The following is an 11,049-nucleotide window of genomic DNA, read 5'->3' as shown; positions in this document are numbered from 1 at the left end:
AATATAAACCAAAACCACACTGAGATATCACTATCACTTTACACCTATTATAAAGGCCATTTAAAACAAAATACTCAAGTACTGGCATGGATATTGAGAAATTTGGAACTGAAGCTGGTACTACCATTATAGATAACAGCATGGGGTGTCCTCAAAAGCCAAAAAATACAATTGCCATATGATCCACCAAACCTAATTCTGGGTCTTTATCTTAAAGAATTAAAATCAAGATCTCAAACAGATATTGCAATCCCAGGTTCACTGTAGCATTATTCACAAGGGCAAAGACAACAAGATAAGCCAAATATCCAACAACAGATATATATCTAAAGAAAATTTGATATATACACAAATATACATAGTGGATTGTTGTTCAGTCTTTAAAAAGAAAAAAAAAATTTACTATATACAATAAAATGGATAAAGCTTAAGGCCATTATTGCATGTAAACTAAGCCAGTTACAGAAAGACCATTTCTGCACGATTCCACTCATATGAGGAAATATCTATGTTAGGTAGTTAAACCCAGGAATTCCCTGGTGGTACAGTGGTTAGGACTCTATTTCTCATTGCCGAGGGCCCGGGTTCAATCCATGGTCAGGGAACTAAGAACTCAGAGGCTACATGGATTGACCAAAATATTTTTTTAAATCTTTGAAGTATTTTCTAAAGAAGTACTTGAATCCATAGAAACAGAAAGAAGAATGGTGGTTACTAAGTCTAACCAGGGAAGAAAAGTTTTGATGGAAAGTTTGTCTACACCCCCATCTAAAGCAAGGAGGGATGCCTCCGGTAGAAAAATGGTGCTGGTCGCTTTTTTTCTCTCTTACAGATGGGAGCTAACAATTCCAGCCTCACTCCTTTGAACTGTATCCTGAAAAACTGGGATAGATTTGATCCCAAGAGCTAAAGAAGACACATCTGATCTTCCTATGTGATACTGCATGGCCATGGTATCCACTGGAGGATGGCGAATGGTGGCCAATTGGAGGGTCTCTTAATTATAATACTGTTTTACAATAAGACTGGTTCTGTAGAAAACAAGGGAAATGGGTAGAAGTAGCATATTTGTTGCCCTTTTTCTCTCTGCAAGATATGCCAGACTTATGTCCTAAGGGTATAGATTTGGGTGTGAAACCTTCAGCTCCCTCCTGTCCTCCTACTTTGCCCCCGAACCCGGGGCTCCAAACTGAGCATACTGAAAGTCTGGGAACCACTCCCCACCCAGAAAGGGTTGCCTTGGTCTCAGTAAAAACCCAAACTGAGATTCAGACGGCCCAAGTAGAGGCCCAAACAACCCCTGTCTCAGTACAACCTCAGACTGCTCTGGTTTCAATAGAAACTCAGACAATCGAAGTAAGAGAAGCTCAGACAGCAAAAACTAAGGGTGAAATACAGGATGAGATGGAGGGTAGGAAATAGAGAGATAAAGAAAAGCAGGTTTCTCCAATCTATCCCTGGGATCATACGTGCAGAGCAGCCAGAGAGGCTGAGGAAGAGCCACACAAGCTGTTGCCTCTTAATGAAGCACCCACCAGGAGAAATAATCAGTCTATGAGAGGTAATAAGCCTTTTTCTTATCAAGAAATACAAAGTGTCAAGGAGGAATTGGGAGACTATTTAGAGGATCCAAAAAGTACATTGAAGTCTTTATGGTACCAACTGCTTCATAATCTTACGTGGAAGGATGTGATGTATATCTTAGGACAAACGCTGACTTCTGACTCAAAAACTCGAGTTTTGGGGAAAGCTGTTGCTTATGGAGATGAATGACTTGGTAATGAATCAGTAGGGAAGAGGGAGGACAAGATAGCTACCCTCCCCAAGGGGAATCAGGCGGTCCCAACTGTAGAACCAGACTGGGATTATAACATGCCTAAAGGAAGCTAGGATCAGAGTCATTTTTCCAGATATATTCTTGAAGGACTCAGGCAAGTGCATGCTAAGACTTTATGCCAAATTGGCAAACATAGAACAGGAGGAGAAGGAAGCTCCTGGTAAATTCCTAGATAGACTGAGAGTGAAGGAGGAAACAGACAGAACAGGCTCCATCTTGAAAGCAGGATTCCATCTTGGGACGGACTATGGACTTTGAGCTATATGCCCAGTATCTATGGAAACAACATACCAACTAGAAAACCAGACCCCTGAATGGAAGGGCCCAAGGGCTCATACCTAGACTCTCCATTGCCTAAAAGAATACCCTAATTATCTGTGTAACCAAATAGAATCATAAATTCTATTATGCTTATTGGGGTATGACCAAAGGCCTATTGATTGTTCACTGTTAACTACTTAGGCTTAAGGCATATGAATCATGTGTTAATTTTGATAGTATCTTTCTTTTCCTTTGTTCAGACTAGTTTCAGGGAATTTGGGGAGGTGGGTTTGGACACCTACACTTAGGGTATATAAGGTTTTCACAAAAAGTGGTCAGGGTCCTTAGCTAAGAGGAGACTCTGCCTTGGGCCTGCCAGGGTAATAAACTGCACCCCACTATCTGCATTGTCCTTCTGAGTGAGTTTGTTTCCCAGAATGCATGGCTACAAAATTTGGTGCATTCTCCTCACTTTGAGGAGACAAGTCCCATTTGGGACTACTCCAAGGCCTTGCAGCTTGAATCTTCTAAAGTGGGGGAGATGCCTTGCCCTTCTGGAGGGATTCTGCTTCTCAATGCCTGGACCTTTCACTTTAGCAGGTAGTGGATGGCAGCAGGGGAACTCAGCGCTCAGGTGAGGAGGAACCCACCTGGCAGGGTGGAAGAGGGGGCCTGATCACCCCCCTGGAAGGGACTAGAAGGACCCACATGAGCCTGGAATAGGCAGGTGGCTGTGATTTCTTGGTACACAGGTTGACAAGCATGTTAGGGCTTTGGAAGGAAATTTGTGAAGATCATTTAGGAGGTGGTGTCCATGCCGTCTTAGGGGAAATTATTACCAAGCAATCGCCAGGGGATTGTTAGGAGAAGAAACTTGGTCTTTGGGTGCTCGTATTCTGCCCTCCCCAAGGATGTGTCCCATCTGCTGTGAAATTCTTGACCCCCTTGGAATTGTCAGGCTAGAAGGAGGGGGATACATAACTGAGTACAAATTGGCTTTTCCTGAGACGGCCTGGGATGTGGGATATTCAACCCATCTGTGTTTTCATCTGCACCCAATCAAGCCCACCAAGCCAGAATGGACTTTAAAAGTTAAGGGAGAAACACTCTTGGACTATGTGGTGTTCTGGTTCAGTTGTGCCAACTGACAGGTGAAGACATGCCAATCCTCCTTCTCCCTCTGAGATCTGGCAGGTAAGCCTCTTCTCACCCCAATTAGGAAGGAGGTGGAATGGCAATTTAAGTGTTTCATTGAGTGGAAATATCAGAAGTACATAGGGTACCAAGAACTTTGTAGACAGAATGAAAAGGAAAAATAGAAGGTCCTAGAAGGTAAGCAAGATGGGAGGAAATTAATCTAAGGCAACTGTATTGGAGTGCATGACTAAAAATTTAAAGAAGGGATTTGGAGGAGACTATGGGTTCAAGATGACACCTAACCACCTCCACATACTCTGTGAGGTCGAATGGCCCCCTATGGGAGTAGGACGGCCACCAGAGGACACCATGAACTTAAAAATAGTGGAAGCAGTCTATACAGTAGTCACAGGAGAGCTGGGACATCCGGATCAATATCCATATATTGACTCATGGCTAGGGTTAGCTCAAGACCCTCCTCCTTGGATAAGGTTCTGTATCCAGAAGGGAAAGGGAAAAATATTAATGGCACAAAAATTGACTGATGATAAAAAAAAAATTCTACAGGATTTGGACGGTGATGACCTGCCCCCTCCCCCATACTGGATGATGAAATGCCCGCCACCCAGTGCTCCACCAGGACCGGAACCTGCCTTAATGCCCAATCCAGGGCCAAGTGAAGTTCCTGCAGCAGCCGCCGCTCTTCTGCCGGCTCTCCCAGAGACTTAGAGCCGCCATTTTGGCAGGTTCTGATAGCAGTGATGGAGACCTCTGATCAATGCCCCCAGGATTCTACCTCAGCTGGACCTCCTAGATTGTATCCACCTCTCCCGGCAAGCACTTATGGGGAGGGGGAAGAAAACATAGGAATTAGAGGCTGTGCTCCGCCAAGGAACAGGGGGAAAGAACCCCACTACAGATGCCCTTCAGAGAGCTACAGCAGCCTCCGGTTCAGGATGCGTGTGGGCACTACCATCACCCCCCTGTAGCCTATTATTCCCAGCCATTTTCTTCTACGGATATATTAAACTGGCAGAGACACACTCCACCATACTCGGGGGAGCCACAAGCCATGATTAGGCTAATGGAGACTATTTTTCAAACCCATGGCCCTACACGGGATGACATAATCTAACTACTAGTCTCCCTTTTCAGCACTGAAGAAAGACACAGGATCCTAACTGAGGCCAGAAAACAGTTAAGAGAAATGGCACCAGAGGGTACTGCAAACCTGCAGCAGTGGGCAGAACTAGCCACCCCTGGTGAGAGGCTCAACTGGGACTAACACACAAGGGGATTCCCATAAGGAAAACAGTTGATCTTTCCATAGAAACTCTTCAGGCCAGGAGGGAATGGCAGGACATATTTAGAGTGATGAAAGAAAATAACCTACAGCCCAGATTACTGTACCCAGCAAGGATCTCATTCAAATATGAAGGAGAAATCAAAAGCTTTACAGACAAGCAAAAGCTGAGAGAATTTAACACCACTAACCAGCTCTCCAACAAATGCTAAAGGATCTTCTCTAGAAAGGAAACACAGAAAGGGTGTATAAACTTGAACCCAAAACAATGAAGTAAATGGCAAAGGGGTCATACTTATCAATAATTATCTTAAACGTAAATGGGTTGAATGCCCCAACCAAAAGACAGACTGGCTGAATGGATAAAAAAAAACAAGACCCCTATATATGTTGTCTACAAGAGACCCACCTCAAAACAAGGGCACATACAGACTGAAAGTGAAGGGCTGGAAAAAGAAATCCCACAAATTAGAGACCAAAAGAAAGCAGGAGTAGCAATACTCATATCAGATAAAAATAGACTTTAAAACGAAGGCTGTGGAAAGAGACAAAGAAGGACACTACATAATGATCAAAGGATCAATCCAAGAAGAAAATATAACAATTATAAATATATATGCACCCAACATAGGAGCACCTCAATATGTAAGGCAAATGCTAACAAGTATGAAAGGGGAAATTAACAATAACACAATAATAGTGGGAGACTTTAATACCCCACTCATACCTATGGATAGATCAACTAAACAGAAAATTAACAAGGAAACACAAACTTTAAAGGATACAATAGACCAGTTAGACTAATTGATATCTATAGGACATTTTACCCCCAAACAATGAATTTCACCTTTTTCTCAAGTGCACACGGAACCTTCTCCAGGATAGATCACATCCTGGGCCATAAATTCAAAAAACATGAAATCATTCCAAGCATCTTTTCTGACCACAATGCAGTAACATTAGATCTCAATTACAGGAGAAAAACTATTAAAAATCCCAACATATGGAGGCTGAACAACAGGCTGCTGAATAACTGACAAATCACAGAAGAAATAAAAAAAGAAATCAGAATATTCATGGAAAAGAATGAAAATGAAAACACAAAAATCCAAAATTTATGGGACACTGTGAAAGCAATGCTAAGGGGGAGGTTCATGGCAATACAGGCTTACCTCAAGAAACAAGAAAAAAGTCAAATAAATAACCTAACTCTACACGTACACCAACTAGAAAAGGAAGAAATGAAGAACCTCACGGTTAGTAGAAGGAAAGAAATCTTAAAAATTAGGGCAGAAATAAATGCAAAAATATCAAAAAAAAGACCATAGCAAAAATCAACAAAGCTGGTTCTTTGCGAAGATAAATGAAATTGACAAACCAATGGCCAGACTCATCAAGAAACAAAGGGAGAAGAATCAAATCAACAAAATTAGAAATGAAAATGGAGAAATCACAACAGACAACACAGAAATACAAAGGATCATAAGAGACTACCATCAGCAACTATATGCCAATAAAATGGACGACTTGGAAGAAATGGACAAATTCTTAGAAAAGTATAACTTTCCAAAACTGAACCAGGACCAGGAAGAAATGGAAAATCTTAACAGACCCATCACAAGCACAGAAATCGAAACTGTAATCAGAAATCTTCCAGCAAACAAAAGCCCAGGACCAGATGGCTTCACAGCTGAATTCTACCAAAAATTTAGAGAAGAGCTAACACCTATCCTAGTCAAACTCTTCAGAAAATTGCAGATGAAGGTAAACTTCCAAACTCATTCTAAAAAATAAAGAAAATTTAAAAAAAAAATTTTTTAAGTGAGCATATATAAGAAAGAAGAGCTGCAAAGAGAATGATCTTTGATAAAGGATACCACCTGGAAGACCTAAGAAGTATCTTCCAGTAAAGCAGGAGAAAAACAAGAAACTGCAATGTCATGAAAGTTAAATTGAAAGAGTGGGGAGGGGTGGAGAAGAAATGAGCCGTGACAAATGAATAATCAAACATAGGATTATGGCAATTAAGTCATTATTCCACATACACCCACAGGAAAAGGCTCTGCAGATACATCTAGATTGTTTTAATGTTAACTCATTTTTCTTAACACCATTTTTAAAAATACCCATTTCTTCTTCAAGATTCAATAAACTGTTATTAGTATATCTTAAACTAACTTTGACTCTATGTATGGGTTTTCTCTTCTCTCAGTATGACCATGTATCTATTCTCCACTAAAACTTGACAATTTATGGAGACTTTTATTTCTGTTGCAAAAATGTGGTGAGAACAATCCCCTGGATAGTTTCAATTTATCTCAATTTTTTGGTTGAATTCAAACATTTAGTTTCTGGGGGTAAACATTAAGTAAATCTTCATGAGAACAAAGGTTAATTTAGATGGATTTGGGAAGGGTTGACATTGCTATGATGTCAGTTTATCTCAAACAAGGATAAAATTTAGCCCTTAATCTGTTCAATCTGTATCTTGTACATTTCAACAAAATTTTAGACTTCTTTAGTATGACTTGAGGCCTTCCCTTGTGGCTCATATAAGGTAAAGAATCTCCCTGCAATGCGGGAGACCTGGGTTTGATCCCTGGGTTGGGAAGATCCCCCAGATAAGGGAACAGCTACCCATTCCAGTATTCTTGTCTGGAGAATTCCATGGACAGAGGAGCCTGGCCGGCTACATGGGGTTGGAACGAGTCAGATACAACTGCTCAATTTTCACTTTCACTTTCACAGTATGACCTTAACACTTATTACTAACTCCAGCAGAGTGTCCAGCACTTGGTAGATGTAAATCAAGGTGTAGGAAGAGCAAACAGTGAATTTAAATGCCTAACTTAGGCAGTGGGTCAAAGAAGATCCAAGACTCAAGGCCCTGGCTACTTAGCATCAAGTCCCAAGTTCAGCTCCTGGTATGTGACCTTAGTACATCTGCCTGGCCAGAAGGTAGAGAGATTTTTATCAGTTATGCCATTGTTTCTGTGGGTCATACTGAGAGTAGCCTGACAATGACCTAGACCCTTAAGAAACTGGAATAAAACCTAATCCCATGCTGGTAGCTTCACAAATCTCCTATTGTAATGCAACTATCTATTTCATGCCTTTACAAGTAGGCTGGAGGGTTCAGGACACGTGTCCCATATGGCACATCCTTCAATTCACACTTCACAGCATGAGCTGCTTCCACAGAAACAACATTCTCACTGAGGTAGTTCCTTCTTCCTGGTCCAACACTTCATGGAGGCCCTGGTCCCCATGGCAGCACCAAGAACAGCAGTGCCACTTAGTGTCCCTGAAGAAATCTTGGGCTAGAAGTAGGAAATGGCAAATGCCACTAGGAGGAAGAGGGGACCTGTGATGACCCTCTCAGGTCATCTCAGGAGTTGCCATTCAATAACCAGAGGGATATTTAAAGGACTAGACGTTCTAGAACTGTGCTGAAGGCCAGAGTAGGAGATATGCCATCTGTGTCCACAAACAACAATTTTATCCTCAAAAGCGATTGGCTATAATCTTGTTATAAACTATGTTACTGGCTTAATTTGACACACAATCCCCATTTAGCAGATGACAAAATGACTTGAAAAAGTTAAACAGACTTGCCCACGTTTCTACAGCTTGCCAGGGACAGGGCCTCAGTTTTACCATCATTCGGTCTGACTCTGGTCCTCATGCTCTCAATGACCACATGTGTCACTTCTCACCATCTCCCGAGACCTCCTGCCTCACATCCTCCCCAGAGCACACACACACGTGGCACACTGAGCAATACTGCAGTGATTTTATTAGAGTAAGCCTCATAGACACCACATCAGGTGGGACAGGTATCTGGATTCCAGCTTCAGTTGAGGAGAACAGGGCAGGAAGCTTGAGTGCACGCTGGCATCCCTGGGAAAGATCATCTCACCAAAGACGTCACACTGAGAAGTAATCCTGAAACAGCGTTCAACACTGTGGACACTCTATAGCCAGAGCAATCCTCATTTAAAATGATGGAACTCTGGGAGGGAATAGGAGGAGAAAAGACAGGACCTGAGCCCACAGCCAGGCTATCCTGTCTCCCCAGGATCACCTCACCCTCAGGGATTCAGCCCCATCCCCAGCAAGAACCTCTGCCCACAGACCCACCACTGGACAAGGGGCTGCCAGCAGGCACCAGGGGGAGGATGGCTCCCTAACAGCCCAAACACAGGTGTCAGGAGGAAGACAGAGTCACCAACCATGCCAGGGAGGGGAGAAGATGACAAGGGTCAGCAGGGCACAGCCGGGACTAGTCCTGAGGGAGGAGCAAGGTGCTGGAGCCTGGGTTTGGGTCACACCTCTGGCACCTGAGCCTCTTCTGTCAGGTGTGCTGGGTGGACTGAATATGCATGCACGTGTCGTAAACAAACCCATGTGCTCTGCGTGCTCCTATTAGTGCATGAAACTCTGTTTGCAGAAAACCTCTCATTTTGAACAATCAACAATTTGAGGAAAATATGTTGAGAAAGACTATTCACAATCTCCAGTATTACTTAACAAGAACAAAAAAGGAAAGATGGTTCTTTGGGAAATACACTGCTTGCTCAGGTGAGCAGTCACAGATACCTAGAATCCTCCTCAGGAGCTTCAGGCACCAAAACACCACAGTGAAAATTCTGGCTTGTAGACACGGAGACCATGCGGGTGGAAATGGGGCTCTGAGCCAGAGCAATGGCCATCAGAGTGGGAACAAGAAGTGACAAGACCACAGGCCAGAAACTTCACAAAGCCAGGGAGTCTCATGCTGGAAAGAGACTCTAAAGCCAGGGGCTCCTTTTCAGTATTCCTAAAGTAGAGCTGACAAGACTCTTACATATGTGTGAGCTGAATGCTTCCTTTCCTGCCAAACGTTAAAATTCTATTCCTCCAATACTAGCTCCTCTCACTGAGGGAAAAAACTCATATGACTCAAGACACTTGGCCTACTGCGTTGACATTACAACCCTATTCTGTGTGTGAGTTGACTGGCATGATGCAGGCATATTCAGTAACAAGAGGCTGGATGTGCAGGAGGACTGCAGTTACATATTACAGGTGCTGCAGGGTGAAGCAAAGGGTTCATGTGCTTCTTTGTTTATAGCTCTTGTCTGTCACATATCCCATGACTGTGTGATCTATTCCCATGTGACATACTGCACTATGCATGTGAGTGGCAGGGCAGGGTAAGGGATGGAAAGAGTCAATTACCACAAGTTTTATAATGAAAAGCTTGGCACGAAATCCATCCTCATTGAAGCAATCCTGGAGTTTTCCGATAGCTTCCTTTTCCTCATCAGTAGCATCAACCAAATCGAACGTTGAGTTCAACAATGTTTTGCTTCCAATAAAAATCGTACCAACCGCTCCATAAAACACAGGGCAGGCTTCCGCTGAAAGCACAGACAGAAAGCATCTTATCAAGAGGATTACCAGAGTAGGAGGTTCCTGTTTCTCACCACTTGATAGAACTCACATCCAAAGCTTCCAGACTCACCTCCCACAGAGACCCGCCCTCTCCCAGGACTGCTTACGTTCCAGACAGAAAACCACCCAGCAGAAGGGAGCAGTAAGAGGGGGTAGGCCTGGAGACCCTTCTGCCCTTGACTACTGCCCCAGGCATACCAGCCTGCTTCCTCCCTTCCAATGAGCACCACTACCCCCAAACTAACTATCCCCCAGTGTGTGCATAGCTAATGACCCTTCCAACTCCACACCACTCCTTCCATTCAAAGGCTGAAAGCCTCAGGGAGTTTGTGCAGGATTCCTGGGCACTGATCAGACAGCTGCCCTCAGAATCTGCCCCTAGAAGTGGTGTGGACAGGACTGGGAAGGATGCAGTGAGACGGCACTGAGCAAGGATCAGGAGGGCCATCTGGACCCTCCCTCCTACCCTCATGCGTCTCAAAGGTCAGCTCTCTGGTCACCAGCAAGGCCAGCACAAGCAGTGCTCCCTTCATCGTGGTGGCAGCTGGAGTGCTCTGCTCAGGGCAGGGTTCTTGTCACTTTAAAACACCCTAGCTCCTTGGGCTCAGCCCAAACCCCTCCCAAGAGGAACACAGTCCTGTGGCCAGGCTCCTGGAACATGTGGTTCCCTTGTCCTTGGGGTGTTAACTGTGGGAAGCCCTTTCCTCTCTGAGAGCAGAGCTTCTGGAGAACATGTGGGGGTATCTTTGCCAAAGATCAAGTGGAGCGGATGAAACCATGTACAAGCCCATGTGACCTTGTCTTTTGAAGTAAAATGCTGACTCAAAAGTTAATGACTGGGAAATGTGAAGATGTAGAAACAAATAGCTATTGGGCTGGGGAACTGGTAACAATTTAGACTATAATTCTGCAACATAACAGAATCGCCAAACTCCAAGTTTCCTAGAACATATAATGGCCTGACACATTTTCCTAAGTTGTTTTTACAGAAAATAGACCCCGCTACAGATGAAATCTGCTGACCACAAGAACACTGACCGTAAACTGGCTGAAACCAAAAGGTTGATGATGCTTA

At 43.6% G+C, this 11,049-nt stretch overlaps 1 protein-coding gene across 1 annotated transcript; it reads right to left on the bottom strand.

The window, feature by feature from the left end:
• On the bottom strand, window positions 8,313–10,512 carry LOC102190903 (androgen-binding protein homolog). Its single transcript, XM_005692255.2, has 3 exons — window positions 10,441–10,512; window positions 9,759–9,940; window positions 8,313–8,550 (listed from the first exon to the last, which is right to left on the bottom strand). Exons 1-3 carry the CDS (start codon window positions 10,505–10,507, stop codon window positions 8,449–8,451), a joined length of 351 nt encoding a protein of 116 aa, XP_005692312.2. The 5' UTR covers window positions 10,508–10,512; the 3' UTR covers window positions 8,313–8,448.

This window comes from Capra hircus, chromosome 18 (genome assembly GCF_001704415.2).
Source record: "Capra hircus breed San Clemente chromosome 18, ASM170441v1, whole genome shotgun sequence".
Taxonomy (NCBI): Eukaryota; Metazoa; Chordata; class Mammalia; order Artiodactyla; family Bovidae; genus Capra; species Capra hircus.
Note: the sequence above shows the minus strand (reverse complement) of the source record. Positions and strands in the feature narration are given on the sequence as shown.